Source organism: Eptatretus burgeri, chromosome 2 (genome assembly GCF_056783735.1).
Source record: "Eptatretus burgeri isolate ZD-2024b chromosome 2, Ebu_testis_v1, whole genome shotgun sequence".
Lineage (NCBI taxonomy): Eukaryota > Metazoa > Chordata > Myxini > Myxiniformes > Myxinidae > Eptatretus > Eptatretus burgeri.
In genome coordinates this window covers 117,127,775-117,147,270 of record NC_140962.1, presented here as the reverse complement: position 1 = coordinate 117,147,270, position 19,496 = coordinate 117,127,775, and the positions used below count along the sequence as shown (strand labels likewise).

The 19,496-nt window shown below is 40.4% G+C and overlaps 1 protein-coding gene across 2 annotated transcripts in view; it reads left to right on the top strand.

Annotated features, from left to right (window-relative positions):
• LOC147032902 (melanocyte protein PMEL-like) overlaps positions 1 to 7,577 on the top strand; it is a 32,743-nt gene extending 25,166 nt beyond the window's left edge. Inside the window, exon 11 of one of the 2 annotated variants that reach the window (XR_015055399.1) lies at positions 5,429 to 5,565. Coding sequence is in view for 1 of the 2 variants with exons in the window: in XM_085870922.1 (XP_085727048.1) it covers positions 5,429 to 5,570 (142 nt within the window). In the remaining variant the exon portion in view is untranslated. Of the gene's footprint in view, positions 1 to 5,428 lie in introns of both variants that reach the window. The other variant, XM_085870922.1, reaches the window with a different exon arrangement.
• The last annotated feature ends 11,919 nt before the right edge of the window (positions 7,578 to 19,496 follow it).

Here is a 19,496-nt window from a genome sequence, read left to right as displayed (position 1 = left end):
TTTGTGACGATGGTCACCATAACAGTCAGGAGGTGTGTCTGATACACACACAAACACACACGCGCACACACACACACACACACACACACACACACACACACACACACACACACACACACACACACACACACACGCACATGTGCACCCTCGCACACACACATGTACACATACATACATTCATACATTGTTGTTATATGTATATATGTTGTTATATGTATATATATATATACACATACACACACACACACACACACACACATACATACATACACACATACAAATATATAAATTTTCCAATAAGCGATGATTTACCAATTAATGATGAAACAGGTCCGGCAGCTGAGGGGTGTGTCACATTGGGATTCTCATGTGTGTACTATGTGTGAACGTCTTTATAGCTGCGGATGACCTCTGGGATGGGTTTGAAATGGCAAATCGCTTACCTTGTGTCTACCTTCTTGGAATGCTTTATGCAGCTTCTTTTGGTGGAGGAGTGTGAGAGGTGTCAATTATTTATATAATCCTAGCTACCTGGGTTTCGCTGATAAGGTGAGAGCTGAATGGTTATTCCCACCATTTGCAGGTGAGAGATGTGGCTGGTACTTTATTATATATATATATATATATATATATATATATATATATATATATATATATATATATATATATATATATATATATATATATATATACACACACACATATATACACACACATATATACATATATACATACACACACATACACACACACCTTCTATATTTTCTCTCTCCTCTCTTCTTCTCTATATCTCACTCGCTTTCTCTCTGACAATGACATGCTGGCTGATTACAATACCCTCTCTCTTTTGATGGAGGCGAATTGAAGGAATCCACCATGAAGTAACTGAAAGATCTCTGAGCTCCCACCAGAAGATATGTGCAAGGGCCAATCAAGAAGTAACCTTGAAATGTTTTTCACAAATTGTTTATTGCATGTTCAGTACATGTGTAACAACTGTGTTATTTTTCAACATAATCTCCATTGTGCTCAATGCATTTTTCCAGCATTTTACTAAGGCCTGGATTCCTCCACAAAAATAATATTTTGGCTGCATGTGTTGGCATTCATGCACCGTCTCTTGGACCTCTTCGTCCGATCGGAAAGTGGTTCCACCAACCACCTCTTTAAGTATCCCAAAGATGTGGTAATCCGAAGGGGGGAGGTCTGCCGAGTAGGGTGGATGAGGAAGACACTCAAAATGCATGTCCTCGATTGTTGCAGCTGTAGTGTGGGTAGTATTGGGCCAAGCATTGTCATGCTGCAGCAAAACACCGGTAGTGAGTAATCCATGACATTTTGATCTGATTGCTGGTTTCAGGTGATTTTTAAGGAGGTCGCAGTATGATGCACTTGTGATTGTGGTCCCTGTGTGCATGCAATGCTCTCCAAGTGGGCCTCTAAAGCTATCCCAGAAGAGCGTCAGCATCACTTTTCCAGCAGACGGCTGTGTGCAGAATTTTTTTGGCTCCGGTGAAGTTGAATGGCATCACTCTTTGCTTGCCCTCATCGTTTCTGGCTGAAAGTAGTGGACCCAGCTTTCATCCCCAGTCATGACATGCTGTAAGAAAGCGTCACCTTCTGTTTCGTAATGTCGCAGAAGTTCTTCACATGCATCCGCTAACCGTTCTTTCAGTTCGAGTATGAGTTGTCTAGGTACCCACCTTGCACACACTTTGCGGAACCCCAGCACATTGTGAATGATATGGTGTGCTGAACCATGGCTAATGTTCAATTCAGAGACTGCTTCATCTAGCGTAATGCAACGGTTTTCCCTTAGCATGCGCTCAACTCCTGCAACCATTTATGGTGTTTCAGCTGAGTGGGGCTGGCCCAAGTGATCAGCGACTGCCACACTGGATGCTCCATTTTTAAACTTCCTGTCCCAGTTGGACACCTGCTGCAGTGACAAACATGCGTCACCATATTCCATTTCCATTCTGCGATGGATTTCACTGGGATTTACACCCTCATGTCCCAAGAAACGGATGACAGAACGTTGCTCCTCCCTGGTGCATTCTCCTAAGGGAGCCACCATCTTGGAACTGCTCGACTGACGTCATATGCTCAATGTCGCCAGATCTAAAACAGGCAAAATACAGTATGACTCTTACCCAGAGATATAACATATGTCGTCTATAACTACACACATTTCATTCTTGAATTTATATCGAAATTTTAACGTTACTTATTGACTGGCCCTCATATTTTATCAATTTTTGCCAAAGATGGCAAGTTGCTTTTTTTTCTAGAGGGAGGGCACATCGGAGTTGGATGAAAGCAATGAGGAGCAGACGGGAAGGAAAATACAAAAATGAAAAACATTTACTGAGGTTCAAATGGAAAAACTGCTTGTCAAGCTTTCCGCCATAATGGCAAAACAATAATTCATCAAACAACACAAACAAACACACAAAAAAGGACAAGAATAGACACAGGAATATATAACAGAGTAGCGAGTTCAAGAAAACAGTTGAAGATTCAAAATGCAAGGTTTTGTTATCTGTTGGTGATTTATCTCAGGTGCAGAGGATAAACTTCGCCTTTAAATACAATGCCCTGTATGATGGAACATGTTACAATTGGAATTTTTTTTAAAGTTAATCATGTTTTTGATTGAGGAGTTTATGTTTGGTTGATATCATTGAATTAAAAGGGTTAATAATATATACAATGAAGGATCGTTGTGAAAATGCAGGTGTCCCTGCATGGAGGGACACCTGTCTTATCTAAATACAAGTCGGGTTACCAAACTCGTTAGTGTAATGGTTCGAGCATCTGGTGTAACTCTGGGAGGCAGTCGAATCGAACCCTGGGGTCAAGTCGTACCAAAGATCTAAAAAAATACTACATGCTGCTTCCTTGCTTGACGCTCAGCATTTAAATAGATAAAACATGGACAAACAACCATAAATTGTCAATACCAGCACAGGGTTTGATGGCCCCATTGCCTCCTCCTCCCTTGAAATTCCTTTAAAGGGTACATATTATTAAAATGGGGTTGTTTAGATCGACCTTATTGAAACATCAAGATTGCTGTTTAAAGCTGAAGCAAAATTATCTCGGGAATGCCCCACAGCAATGATGGGCCAAATGACTTCCTCATATCTTTGTCTGAGGTCGTATCGGATAGCGATGGCGACCCCTCCTTATACTCAGTGTAATCCCATGGAGACTGAGGACCCTTTGTATATTGATTTCCATTCTGCATACTGGTATGGAATTATTTAAATGCAATTGGTTCATTGCAGACAGAACTATAGAGTTCATAGAACACCTTATCCCACCCATGCAGGTTTGAAAAAAAGAACATGGGAAAGGTCTGCGAGCAGCAAAGTTGATTGGTTGAGATGATGGAAAATGCCAGAATGTTTTGTCCGAGTACTGCTTAACGGAAGGTTTCTGAAAGTGCCAACAAGGCGATTTGTGTTCTACATTGTTAAAGTATGTAATTTAATTTATATAAAATAAAAATTTTAAAGGTTGTAGAAAAGAAACTTTTTTGGGGAAGTTTACTGCCGTTGATGCACCATCTCTTGCAACACCTTTTTTTAACAAGCTCAAATGAGCTAAGATCCTCGTCCTCTTAATGATGACGTCATAAAAACGAATATGACGTCATTGTAATGTTTCATGTTTGCGATAAATTATCTGTGCTAATGCCCAGCTTGATTCCCGCAAACAAAATTCAAACAGCTTGCCTAGTTTCGGAGATAATGGTATCGGCGATTTCCATTAGCGGCGATATTATGACGTCAACTTTTTTTCGAGGAAGAATTTCGAAAATCGGAGATGGTTACTGCCTGCGCGTGGGTTTCTGCATATACATGGCAAGTTTCACGAAGATCCGATGAAAACTCTGGGTTGTAAAACAAAAAATGTGAAAAAATAGGAATGACGTCATAAAAATTGATATGACGTCATAGTGATGTATCATATGTGCGGTAATTCATCTCTGCTAATGCCCTGTTCGATTCCCGCAAACAGAATTCAAAAAGCTTGCCTAGTTTTGGAGATAATTTTTTCAGGCGATTCTCATTAGCGGAGATATTTTGACGTCATAATTTTTTTCTCGGAGGAAGTTTAAAAATCGGACATGGTTACTGTCTGCGCAGGGTATTTTTACATATATGCGCCAAGTTTCAGGAAGTTTCCATGAAAACTGTAGGTTGTGAAACAAAAAAGTCCACAAGAAGAAGATGAAGAACAACAACGTGAGTAAGACTTAGAGATCCTCCACGAGGATCTAAAAAATCATAACGTTACCTCTTCGTGCCTGTTCTTAGTGTCCTTTATGACTCCCTTACAAAGAGTAAGTTTCCTTGATTATAATGATTTTCAATTTTGTTTGACTGCGAGGACAGGCAGACAGACTAAAAAATTATTTCACTCATCTGCCAATGCACGATCAAGACAAATTCAAAGCCAAAGTTCTTCTAGACTACAAGTTCGTTTTCTGATTCATGTTCTGATTCCTGTTCAAAATAACATGAAATGGAAATCAAATTGTTCCTAGATCATAAACTGACATTTGTAGACAGACAAAGTGAACCAATTGCTTAGCTCTGCTTTTCGCTTCATGTGTGTGGGGTAATAATTGATCTTCGAACGCTGAGCAGCCCAGGGGCAATCCAACTGCCATCTTTCCCCCCACTCAGGGTGGCACTCAATGTACATGCACCTTTATTTAACGGATTTACATTAACTTGACTAATAATTGAAAGTTTTTATTGTGATAATGACCTTCCATGTGTAAAAATAATGTCCATCTATCCATTGAGACCATACTCTGGACAAAGCGTCCGTGCTGCCGAAGCAGTTTCCTGGGCTATTGGGCACAATCCTGGATGGGTCACCACTCCGACACAGGATACCAGCAAGCTGGTACTCATTTTGCAGACCTCGGAAGGACGACAAGCTGAGTCAACCCCACCTGGTATTAATTCAATGGTCGAGCGGGATTTGAACTCAGGACCCTCGGATTCCAAACCCACCACCCTAACCATTAAGCCAACACCAAGCATGACAATAATGTGGTTCAGGAAATTTCCGGGAAATTGGCCCAGGGATTTGAAAACGTATAAATAACAGACAAACCAACAAATAAACTCACTCTTACAATTCAGTATTTGTTTATATTTTGATTAATCCAGAAAATATTAACCGTTTGATGCAAAGATTTGATAATTTCACCTTCGTTTGGATTCCTAACCCAAAACCAACATAAAAGCCACCAAACTCATGCAGTTTTTGCTTTGTCCTGCAGCATTACTGGAATCTTTGAGCTTTCATTTGCATTGATTTTTGTTATTGGTGTTGCTATGACATGAACTATATTGTGCTTTGTTCATTGACGTAATAATTTGTCACAAGTACAACTTTCTGGCAGGAGGAAGCATTCGCCGCAGTTGTCAGCCACATATGAATCCTTCGTGTGGATGATGGGACAGAACGAACTTCTTCTCACTCTTCAGTCATTCTTCAGACACGACACAGCTGAGGCTGAGCCTCTGCTCAGAAATTGTGCATAGCTCAATCAGCCTTTACCCAAAGGCTGCTAAAGTTGGGATAAATGCTAACGCATCAAAGTACAGAATACAGATTGGCCATCAGTCTCACTCGCATTGACATCCTTTGATCCTTGTGTCCTTGTGAATTGCATTTGCACATAGCCTCATGAATACAAGTCTGTCATATTCTCAGCAAGTGGATTCATCACTGTTGCAAATAAGTGAGCTTGGTTTGAAAGAGTAGTATTTGTGAGAAAGCATGCAAGTAAATATGACTACGTTGTTGGTTTTGCAATTTAATGATTAATATACAACACTGACCCATGGACAGGAAGACGTAACATAAGGCCCTGAAATTGATTTAACTTAAAGTGATAAAGCATGGAAGACCTGCATATCTGTTGAATAAACAACAACATCATTTTATTGGACTTCTCAAGTCCATTCCTTTAATAAACAGAGAAATATTGCTGCATTTATAAAGAAATTGAGGTTTATTAAAATTAGCCACTTTAGCTGTGATTTATTCTGTTAAAACCAAGCACTGATCCAGGAAATGAAAAGTGGAGAGAGTAGATTGGCCGATGGCCAGGGGAGGAGAGGGGAACTATTGATGGGATGGGAGGGGGGATGGGGTGAGGTCAATTAATTACAAAGTGTTCCGTCTCGTTACTCCTATTTAAATTTATTCCATTGATAGAGACTATTTATTGCTGTTTTTTTTTTTTTCGCAGCACAAAATTACCCAACAATTTATCACGAACACTGGCGTAAGCTGCATACAGACCATCATGCATGAGACCATTAAGAATTAGATCAGTCACATACTGTAGTTGAAAAACATTCTAGCCAAGTGATTACACGTTAGTCGAAGGGAAGGTGATCTGAAATCAATTCTTTCTACTCCGGAGTGTATTATCAAGAATGAGATTGGTGGTAATAATTTCAACGAGAAAACCTAGAATGGCACTCGGTAGACTGCATAGCTCCACCAAGTTTAACGGTTGACGTTTTGTATCCCACTGATAGGCCGGATCTGCTTCCGAACCTGAACCAAAATCGAGTCGGCCTGTTCTTGTCACCTCCCCAAATCATCCGCCAAAGTTTTTTTTATAATCCATCCGTAACTTTTGAGATAATTCGTGCGATATATCGTTTTTTTTTATTCCATCTCTCAATGGTAAAGAATTGCTAAAAATTCTAGCATCTGAATCCAGATCATCACCAAAATCGAATTGAATTTGTCCTTGTCACACACACACAACCTATCCATCAAGTTTCGTCCAAAACTGTTCATAACTATTTGAGATATTCTGCTCACGGACAGACAGACAGACAGACAGACAGTCAGACAGGGGTGAAAACATAACCTCTCAGAGGTAACAAAGCAGAAAATAGCATCAGATATTAATCATTTTGGTGTCAGTGAACACTTCACTACACTGTTAGCTGAGCAGATTATTTTGACATTCAAAGTTGTTGAAATCAAACTTCCATCACCTGAACTCCAAAAAGGATTAAAACAACTGAATATATACCTTGTTTGAACGTGACAGGTGAACTACATTATCTGAAATTTTGCTGGGACTTGGTCTGAGAATGTGACAGTTTTATGAATATTATCTATTTTCTATGATTTAGTGGTTGAACAAACTGCAAAGAGACATATGTTAACTGAAGAAGAATAATGATATGATGTCGAAATAATTAGTTCATCCAGAGATGCAATAGGCCTGGAGACATATAGTAATTACCAGATCAAAGATCATTCGAATGATGGAGCGTCAATATCTCTTGGAAATCAAAAAGAAACTCATCCAGATTATACCTTCTTTGTTTTTTTCCGACCAATTAATAGCCAAACACACCGAGTTATCCTTGATTGACGTCTACGTTTTGAAGAACATTCTTCCTTCTTTTCACCCAAAGTAGATTCTGGCACCATTGCAGCTATGGTTATGGCGAGATCTGTAGACTTGCTGAGAACATGATGGACTTTGCGCATGCACTGTGTAAAAAAAAATAAAACACGATGATACCAAGAGTGAGACTTCTGCTCAATCTCCATTCTGTGACACATGTCACGTGTAACAGGATTAAGAATAATTAATTAATTAATTAATTAATTATCATTTACCTCGGAGTTGTGAAAATGCCACTTCGTTGATTTGTAATAAATGACAAAAACAATTATTTTCAATGGCAATGATTTCATAAAATCAGTATTGCTAAAAGTGCTAATGTATGTCTGATTTGTTTGCACAAAAATGTAAACATTCATACATATTGTACGTGTACATTCATGAATAGATGTCCACCAACGCCAATGTTTGTCTGCATTGCATGATAAAGTGTCTGTTTTGTTTTCTTTGCATTAAAAAGCTGGTTGATTTCAAAGCATGCAAATAGTTAGTTATACTATATTGTCATTTTCTCGCTTACTACCTATTAATCCAAATGCAGTACTAAGAGATGATTTTTAATGTGGCAAATAAACTATTAAAGCAATAATATTTGTCATTATTTTGTCAAATGCCTCCAAAGAAACATTCTTACTTGCAAAACTGTTCATTCATGGGAATAAGAATGTGTGAGGTTATTATGTCTCTTTTCGCAAAAGATTATGTGTCTACCTGGGAATGAATTGCATCAGCTCTTGTTCATTAGATGTTGGTCTATCTTCTGCTGAAATTCAATTTTAGTTAATCTGGTCAGGGTATGAACACAAACTATCCTACTGGTTTCCAAAAGGTACTGCTTTGGCCTAATAGAGGATGTGTGATCATTCAAGACTTGTAATCTTTTGGCTTTTATAAATGATTCGAATTATGTCACTTCTGAAGAACACATGTTCATTAAGCTATCTTGGGCACCACACCCACATGTCTGGGTTAAGATGCAGGTACATGAAAAGAAAACCTTCATCTAAGCAAAATATTATGAGATAAAACCACAGATGAATGCAAATATGAAACTAGAAAGCATTTCAAAATGCAAAGTGTGTCCACTTCCGTTTTGTACTCAAACTAAACTTGACAAAAACAAAATTTAAATGATTGTACATTTTATTCATTTTGTTCTCCATATTCTCTTAACAAAGGTTTGTTGAAGATTTGATGACAAAAGCTTAAATGGTAAAAAAGAAAAAAAGAAAAACAGAAAGTGATGGCCTTGACGGACACACTGAAACTCAACGGTAAATAAAATGAAGAAACATAGAAGCGATATAAAAATAAAATAAAATAATGGGGCATCTCGGCAGGGTTAAGGTTAAAAAGGGTGGGGTAATAGGGGCTATTTATAGACTCTTTGAGTTTGCCCTTTCACATTTTGGCCAATTTTTTTTTATTATTTTCTCCATATTCTCATGATAAAAGTTTGTTGAAAATTTACTGACAAAAGCTCCAAAAAGAAAGATATGGCTTGGATACACACACACACCATTGTGATTGTACGTGCACCTCATTCATGATTATACAGACGTGATTTTCATAACGCACACACACACACACCATTGTGATTGTACGTGCACCTCATTCATGATTATACAGACGTGATTTTCATAACGCACACACACACACACCATTGTGATTGTATATGCACATGATTCGTGATGTATACATGCGTGATTTTCACAACACACACACACACACACACACACACACACACACACACACACACACACACACACACACACACACACAAACAAACACACACATACAATATATACAATATATATACAGTGTATATATAGATTTGTATATGGTTGTGGACCAGGGGTTGGGGCGAGAAGACTACAAAAGAGGGGGGTGGGGAGAAGCTACCTCTGGTTCCCACCAGACTCTCCGGAATCGCAAGCTGTCACACACAGATAGTGAACACCAACAACTTAACACACGTGAATTAGGGTCCTCTGTCTACTGAATACCTGTTACCTTATGGTCACGTGATCTAATTACCGGGGGACACGCCCTCAGTATGCCTTGTTCAAACTGGATCACGTAACGGGATCAGATGCAGCCGAGCATAACTGCCAAGGACGTACCGGCTGAAAATAGATCGTTGGGAGATAACGTTCCGGCTAAGCTAGGATACGGACCATGCTGGATTAATGAAGGAAAAGACGAAAACGAGCTGGGAAGATTTATATAAAAAGCATTTATTTACAATTAAGCGAGGAATGGTATCTGGCACAGTGAATGGGGTTTATTGATATGTAACGCAGGGATAGCATGGAATTTGTGGGGTGCGACAAAAGGCAAGAAATTTACAAAAGCAGAAACAGAGCAGACTTATCCCGTTATCTCTTATACAATCTTAACTTATGCTGCGAAAGGTACCATCACACACACACACACACACACACACACACACACACACACACACACACACACACACACACACACACACACACACACAAACCTGATGAAGATTAGATAGCCAGAAGGAAGGAGAGCAGATGAGGATTAACAGCCTCACAATTCCTGGCAAGGTCAGCCGACCGCGTAACCTAGTACGCTTTGGGGGACGCTCCGCTTGAATGATCTCACATTAAGAGTCGGCACGATATCTCCTGCTTAATCACTTTCCTGAGGCTCGTGGTCCAGAAGAACGTCTGTCGCACACCAACCCCGAGTGTAGATGCAGCGACAGCAGACGAGGTGCAGTGAAGAGAGGACGGAGCAGAGAGGCGAAGGAGAGGGCAAGGCAGACAGGTGGAGAAGAGCAGAGAGAGAGAGGGCGGACGGCTTCACGATCCACCTTTTACAAGTCCAGGGCGAAGGGTGGGGTGACGACCCAAAGCGAAGTGCTGTGACCCGAATCGTGTTTCCTTATTGGGCCACGACAATCATAGCCCCACCCTTCCAGGCTCCTTGGGCTGGAAGCGGTCTTGTGCACATCCAGCGTGACACGAACCAGAGCCTCACACCACCCTGCAACCCCCCCCCCCCGCTGTGACCCCTCTCCTCGCTGCTCATCCTGCCATGTTCTGGTGACTGGACGAGGGTCGCGTCGGTCCCACATGCCCATTCGGGGCATCCCCAGCGAGATGCAGCCGGCACTGCCAACATGCTTGGCCCGCCCCCACGCCACCCGCAGGTTGAGCCGCGCAGCATGCCTCTGCTTGGTGGCGAACTGTATCGATGTGGGGGTGCAAGGAGGCACGGAATGACCTTTCCTATGTGCGTGAGATGTTGGTGGTCGAGGTGGTGAACTTTTGGTGAGTGAAGGTTGAGCAAGGTGAGACGCCATTGTAAATTGGCGTGCAGATTTGAATGAAAGGGCGCGCCATGCGCGTCCTGTACAGTATTGGTGGTGAGTCTCTTACAGGGCTGTGCGTGTGTCTGTTATTCACATCGTGTATGTGTGCTCCTTGCTTGGTTGGATTTGTATCATGGCAAAAATGAAAGGGTTAAAATTGAAATCAGAATAGAATGTAAGATAGAGATATAATTATTAGACCAAGCTATAAGACCCGTGCAACACACTTCGTCCGGTTAACCAACGAGAAATGAGGGAAAGGTCTGACTGCACGAAGACTGATGAAATAACTGCCTGGGGATCGCTGTATGTTGGGTGCCATTGCCTTAGAGGCATGCGGTTTTGCAGAACCGCAACTATATATATATATATATATATATATATATATATATATATATATATATATATATATATATATATATATATATATTATATATACATACAGATATATATATACACATATACATATATATATATATATATATATATATATATATATATATATATATATATATATATATATATATATATATGCAGGAGAAACCGTCAGGGCTCTCTGCTTCCCCAAATGAGCCTCCCATAAAAGTTATAGCATACGCAGATGATGTCTGTGCTGTAATGCAGACCCAAGATGATGTATGCGAGTTACTTAAAGGTCTTAAAAAATTTGTGTTTCTTGTTCAGCTAAGGTGAACTGGTCGAAGAGTTATACCTCCTTTTTTGGACTAACATCAAGTTTTGCTTTCCCGTCGCTCCCTGGAAATTTGTCCTGGAATAATTATGGAGTGTACCATTTGGGCGTACATCTCGGTGATTCTAGATGTATCCAAAAAAATTGGGATGGATGAACCACTAAAGTGTTTTCCAAACTCCAAAAATTGAGAGGGCTGCTTTTTAAACTTCCTTACCATGGTCGAGTATTGGTGGCCAACAATTTGATCACTTCCACTCTGTGGCACAGTTTTATGGTGCTACAGCCACCAGAGTGGCTCATCAAAAACACCCATCAACAATTGATTATTTTTGTTTGGGGTGGTAAACATTGGCTCCGACCAGGTGTCCTCAGCCTTCCTCGTAATGAGGGGGACCAGGAGCTTGTTAATATCACCAGCAGGCTAATGACTTTCCACCTTCTCTTCGTAAAGAAGCTTATTTACAGTCACATGCCTTGGGAGAGTTTAACCCTGTGTTTGCTGAAGCCAGCAGGTCAGCTGGGATATGGTCATGAGCTTTTTTTCTCGACCTCACAAAGACTGATGTGTCATCGCCTCCTCAATACTTGCAGAGTGTCATCAATGCCTGGCAAGCTTTGTCACTGCGTCGTGAGACCGGTTCCTTTACCACCTCAATGTTTATAAATGAACCAATTTTTTACAACCCCCTCTTTGCAGCCATTCCTTTTTCCAGGACCTTTGTCCAGCACTTTGTAGGGTCAGATTTCCTTTCAGTCCATAATTTGTTGGACTTTCAAAGAGAAAGATGGAAGTCCGATTGTAAAATTTCTGGCCTCTCTGGCTTTAGGTCAATTCGGATTATTGGTCAGATTTTTCTTGCAATTTCAAGAGCATTAAATAATCTGGGAGTATAATTTAAGAACCTCTTTGAATCTGGTGGCTTGTTCAACCAATATGCTTTCCCTGTGTTGCTTTTGAGTTGTCATGGTAAATCTGTACCTTTTAACTCGATTGAGAAAGAGACTTTACATGACTTTTTTGCTCATTTTATTTTTGCTGATTTAGTGAAAGGCCCTTTTGGTGTCCAATGGAAAGAGCACCTGTCAACTTTTTCAACCTTTTCTTCGCTTACTCCTGCATGGCGAAGTCAAGACACAGCTCCAATTTCAAAACTTTCAGGTGACTTGCAATGGAGATTCGATTCGTGCGTTGGATTCTTCCCTGTAATGTTTTGTTGCACAAATTTTCCAATGAAATTTTGGAAGAGTGCCCTTTCTGTGAGAATCGTGAAACGCTGTATCATGCATATGTTGAGTGCACAAGACTTGCTCCCTTGTTTAATTTTTTACATGACATTTTTTTGAAACTCGGTTTTGCCTTTCCTTCTGAGAAATTTATCTGTGGTTACTTTATGTCCTCTGTATGTAAACCTGAAACTGCTTTGGTTAACTTTTTGGTCATTGAGGTGAAAATGTCAATTTATAAACCAGAAAAAAGAAGGTGGAAAGTGTTGATCTTTCTGCTTGTAATATATTATTGACTTTTAGAACTTTAATTTCTTCTCCAATCCAGCTGGAGTATCTTTGCTGTAGCAGTTATGGAAAAGCGCAGGACTTTATTGATAAATGATGTGTGAAAAATGTTTTTTGTTGTGTAACAAATGAAACACTTGTTTTTTCCTTTTGATGTATTCATGAATTGTTTCTTCCATTGTTTCCTAAAAATGTTTCCTTAACATTGTTTCTTTGTTTTGCAAATGTTTTGTAAAATTAATTTTATACTTTTGTAATAAAAGGACATAAAAGTCTGTCTCTCTGTCTCTCTGTCTCTCTGTCTCTCTGTCTCTCTGTCTCTCTGTCTCTCTGTCTCTCTCTCATAACCAAAAAGTTAACCAAAGCAGCTTCGATAGGAATATGCACAAAAAATTTAATCAAATTAGTTTTTCGGATTATAAAAGGGTTGAAGATCAAAAATGGTCACTAATTAAAGGTTTTGGGATTTCCAAGCCTCTGTACCAATCCAGACAATAATTGGCAAAATGATGCTGACCAACAGCTCCAACAGATTCAAGGAGATAGACATTAGTTTTATGCTTTTCTTTCGATTCAACAGGGGTCAAAGGTCAAAGTCAGATACAAAATTAGGGTTTCTGGTCTGTCAATCATCTATATTTCAAACAACACAGACAAAACATAGTACAAAAATATGTTGCCACAGCCTTTAGAAAGTACAGTAGGTAGACATTGTTCTGGTGTTTGCTTTTCCATTTAATGGGGTCAAAAGTCAAAATTGGTCAAGAAATTAATGTTTTTTTTTTTTGCCTGCTGAGCCTTATTTTTATATACATAGTCGAGGCTTGTGGAAGAGCTAGTACGTACGAGTACACTGAACGGATCAGGATGCAACAGGCCAAAAGGAACAGCAGAGAGAGTGGAGAAACACCAACAACATCCGAAGCCTAACACAAAGGGAGGCAGACAAACAATTGGTGTGGGGAGGAATGGGGGGGGGGCAGGAGAGGATGCATGGGGTGGACAAGATGGATAAAGAGGTAAACTCTCAGGAGGGAAAAACTGGAAATTTGGAAGGAGGAGGAATTAGGGAGGTGTAGCGTTGGGGGGAGGGGATTTAATAAGGGAAGTAAAGATCATGGTTTTGGATTGGGGACGATCCGAGATGGTGATGAACAGCTGTCTTGAAGACCTGGAGGGAAGAATGAGATTGAACACAATGTGGACATTGATTCCACAATTGGGGAAACAGAGGAACAAATGAGTCAAGGTGAGCAGTGATCCAACCTCGCTGGTGGTTGGATGATATTAGGTAGTTTCACCAGAAGGGGGTTGATATGGACTGTGTTTGCCCTGCAGACACCCTGGGGGTGGGTGTAACAAAACAAATACATTATTTTTGAACTGCCATATGATCTTGACCTTCAACATTTAGGGATAGAGTGTATATTAAAAAAATGTGTCGCCATCTACAATCTACCCATAAAACTCAACATCATGAAATTTGGAGGAAAATTATTCAAGTTATGATCAAAAAGGTGTTTTTTGTTAATTAGGTCACAATCCAATAAAAGTAGGTCAAGGACAAAAATCAAACAGCTGCACGACATCAGTGTCGGTACACTATTATGATGCAAGAACATATTGGAAGGCCAATGGTCCTTGAGATTCTGGATTGGAAAATTTTAGCGATGACAAAAAAAAAGAAAACGCATTTTTTATTTTTGTAGACTGCCATTTGACCTTGACTTTTAACTCAGAGGGTTGAGATGTAAATTAAGCATAAATGTGCTTTGCTCTCGGCTATCAAGTGAGGACAATTTAGTTCTGATTGGACAGGCCTTAGTTGAGTTGTAGTTAAAAATGTTAACATGTCTATAATTCGGTCATGACCTTAAAATTAGCTCAAGGTCAACAATATTCCAACCCCACATTATTTGTATTCCCATTAGTATGCAAAATTCCATTCTGAAAGTCCCAGCCAGCTCCGAGCTACAGCTCGGACATTGGCAGAAAAACAAGAAAGGAAAGAAAAACTTTCTAAATGGTGGAAAAATGTGTTTTTCACACCGCCAATTGACCTTGACCTTCACCTTGAAAGGGAATAGTGTGGGTTAAGCATAAATGTGCCTTGCTCTCGGCTATCTTGGGAGGGAAATTTTGTTTTTATCAGACAAATCTGAGTTGAGTTACGGTGTAAAATATTGAAATCTATCTATAATTCCAGCAATCTGCGTGTGTGTGTGTGTGCGTTTGTGTGTGTCTGTCTGTCTGTCTGCGACCGCTGTTTCTCGACGACCGCCGGTCCGATCTCATTGAAACTTGCCAGGAATATTGCCGGGGACCCGCAGATGTGACTTTTCGAGGTTTGACATCGATCGGACGAGCGGTTCCCAAGTTACGGCCATTTATCTGTCGACCAATGACAAGACACGGTGCTATGACGTCACGAATGAGGTCACAATTAATGTTTGTTTGTTTATTCATTTTTTTTGCAGGATCGACGGTCCGATCTGATTGAAACTTGCCAGGAATATTGCCGGGGCCCTGCGGATGTGCTTTTCAAGGTTTGATATTAATTGGACGAGCGGTTCCCAAGTTACGGCCATTTATCTGTCGACCAATGACAGAACACGGTGCTATAACATCACGAATGACATCACAATTAACGTTTATTTATTTATTTATTTATTATTTATTTTGCACGATTGAAAATTGCCAGGAATATTGCTGGGGACCCGCGGATGTGCCTTTTCGAGGTTTGAGAGAAAGAGAGAGAAGAGAGAGAGAGAAGAGAGAGAGAGAGAGAGAGAGAGAGAGAGAGAGAGAGAGAGAAGAGAGAGAGAGAGAGAGAGAGAGAGAGAGAGAGAGAGAGAGAGAGAGAGAGAGAGAGAGAGAGAGAGGCTGCACATACTGGCACTCACTTACGGGCCCGCCCCTATGGGCCCGCACTAGTGTCTATAATTAGGTGATGACCTTAAAATTAGGTCAATGTCAGGAATTAAGTCAACCCCGCATAGTTTTTATTCTGATTGCACTGAACAACAAAGATTTTTTACTGGAGATATGTAAAGTGATTTAGACTAATTTGGGTACGCTGATTTCAAAAATCATAACCGTTTTGCTGTATCACGTCAGGATTTTCAGTAACAGAAATATTTCCATTGCCTAGAAGTCAGGATTTCAATGAAATTTACAAAAATTCATTTATTCATTTATTTCATCATGAATGCTTCAAAATTATAGAAATTACAGAAAAACTCCACTAGAATGTAATTAAAAATGCTTTAGGCATTTGGCTTTGCGTTTGTGCTGCTCTGTGTCAGTTTCACGATGCAGGAACCAGCAGAAATCGCCCATCATGTTCGGGTTGTGCCGCCCTTGGTAACGCGTCTCCATGAGTGAAATCTCTTGGTGGAATCGCTCGCCGTGCTCGTCCGAGACTGCTCCCAAGTTGTCAGGGAAGAAGTTCAGGTGCTGGTGTAGGAAATGGATTTTCAGGGACATCCTGGAGCCAAGTTTCCTGAAGGACTCCAGCAGCTGCTGCACTATTTCTTCATAGTTGTCCGCGCGCTCGTTCCCCAAGAAGTTGTCCGTCACAGCTTTGAAGCTCCTCCATGCTGCCAGCTCTTTGGGGTTTAGAGTTGTCGGAAAAGTTTCGTCCTTCATAATCTGTCGGATTTGCGGTCCAACAAAGACACCAGCCTTGATCTTGGCCTCCGACAAGGTGTTGCCAAACTTTTCCTTGAGGTATAAAAACCCACACCCATTCAGATCCATTGCCCGTACAAAACTTTTCATCAAGCCGAGCTTTATGTGGAGTGGTGGAAGGAAAACCTTGGCTGGGTCTACAAGGGCGACATGCTTCACGTTGTGTCGACCAGGTACATGCTCTTTTCGCTCTTCCCAATCTTTCTTCGTCCAGTGATTCTTGTCGTCTCTGCTATCCCAGAGACAAAGGAAGCACATGTATTTCGTGTAGCCTGACTGCAGCCCTAACAACAGCGCCACCACTTTCAAGTCTCCGCAGATGTGCCAGTTGAAGTCATTGTACTTGATGGAATCAAGCAGCTGCCGCATAGTCTCATAGGTCTCTGTCATGCCGAACGCGTGAGCCAGTGGGACTGATGGTTTCTCGTTGCCATTGTGGAGCAAAACAGCCTTCAAGCTGTTCTTCCCCGAGTTGATGAAGAGGCGCCAGTCTGCAGGATCGTGATCACACCCAAGTTCTTTCAACAGACCGTTGATGTCACTGCAGAATGTCATCGTGTCTTCCATCTCAAAGAACTCAGCCATGTCTCTGTGACGTGCTCTGAACAAGGATATCTTGGTGTTAGGTTCAAGTAGATTCCACTGCTGCAGCCTTGATCCAAGCAGCTCTGCCTTCGCCTTTGACAGCGAGAGATCTCTTACAAGATCATTTAAGTCTCCCTGGTTCAGAAGGTGTGATTCTTGAGTGTCGGGTTCAAAAGGTTCATCATCACCATCCTCTTCACCACTGCTTACAGCTATGTTCTGATCAGCTGGAGGTGTTGGAACGGGGTTCTCGTCATCATGAGGCACAGGTTTACGAGCAGAGACGCAGTCGGCGTACTTGATGTGACCTTTATTCTTCTTGTTGAAGCCGGCGATGCTTGTGCAGCAGAAATAACAATCATCATGATGATTCTGCGGCTCACGCCATATCATGGGCACCGCAAATGGCATGCTCGCGCGCTTGCCCACCAACCACTGAGTCAAGGTTGTGTGACAGCTTGTGCAGCAGATGTGTGGTGCCCAGCTCTGTTCTTGGTCCCCCACCTTACACACGAAGTAGTGAAAGTAGGCGGCCTTCATTTTCACTGCTGTAGATATACTTCGCTGTTGATCTTTTTTGGTATACCGACCACAGACATAACAGAAGTTGTCAGGATGATTGGTACAGGAACGCCTACTCATCTTTATCTGAAAGAAAGAAATATAACACAAGTTAACAACAATTGTACGAAATAGACATGTTAAAGACATATGTAAATTTCATTGAAATCCTGACTTCTAGGCAATGGGAATATTTCTGTTCCTGAAAATCCTGACGTGATACAGCAAAATGGTTATGATTTTTGAAATCAGCGTACCCACATTAGTCTTAATCACTTTACACATCTCCAGTAAAAAAAAATTTTTGAAATTTGTTGTTCAGTGTTGTTGATGCAAAATTTCATTCCGAAAGTCTCAGCTGGTTCCGAGATACAGCTAAGACATTGGCAGAAAAAAATAAAGGAAAGAAAAACTTTTTAAATGGTGGGAAAATGTTTTTGCAGAAAAAAAAAACCTAAATGGTGGTTTAGTACTCCGAAGGGGTCTACTAAACTCAGGGATGCCAATAAAATTGGGGGAGGAGGGGGAAGAAAGGAAAGGAAAAAATGGTAGAAAAAAAAACCTACAACAGCTATAAGTCTCCCACTATCCTATATATTCTGTAGGAGAATGCTTAAATATGTATAAAAGTACACAGTAGCATCACACAAACAACAACACCAACCACAGCCACAACAACAACAACAACAACAACAACAACAACAACAACAAATATATGTTCTAAAAGAACCTTTTTTTTCGTGTGTTTCACTTCATTTGACATTTTCATCGCGATTCACAGAGAGACATATGCAATACATTTGTGCAATGCAACATACTGTCCTTTGATTAAATGGATCAGTGAAGAGACGGGAGCCATCACGAGTAACAACTAATTGGTGTCAACGTCAAAGGAACAGTCGTCGTTGCCAGAATTTCAGAATCTCCACTTATTAACCACATACATCACAGTTTGAGCACTTCCACATTTTGGCCGTGTATAAAGACCCAGCTCACTTCTAAAATGTAACTCTGCCTGCGGCAATATTCACTGAAGGATGAAATTTATAATGATCTGTGTTCACAGATGTATTGTTGACATTTTTATCTGTTAAAACCCATTTATTGCCAAGTCACTTGATTTATCAAGAATTAAAGCTTGTTTTTTAAGCAGCAGTCTTTGCTGAAAGCAGCTGTGTGCTCAAAAGTTTAACTAATGGTCTTTAATGAGGCTTCATTATTGTTGCTGTTAAGTACCTTAGGCCCCATAATTAGCATTCTTAAGTTGTGGGGTGTTGGTATATGCACCTTCACTTACAATGCAAAAATGAAGCTTGTGCTTGATATTTTGATTAAAATTGAATTTTCAACCACCCCTTGCCACGACCCCCTCTTCACCCACATGAAATTGGCCCCATTGATGACCTTCAATGTGTAACGAAGTACCAAGTACCGTAGGCTATAAAATTACCATTTTTAAGTAACATCCTTTGTTTGAGTCATCTGTGTTCACATTATTGAATATAAATGAACGATGTGGTCAAAAATTGGATTCATCGCCTAATGAAGCCTAATTAGTGTTGTTTGCTGTTCCTAAAAGTTACAGTAAGGTGATAACAGATGATGTGCACTTTTTATCTGCAATATATAATGATTCTCAATTT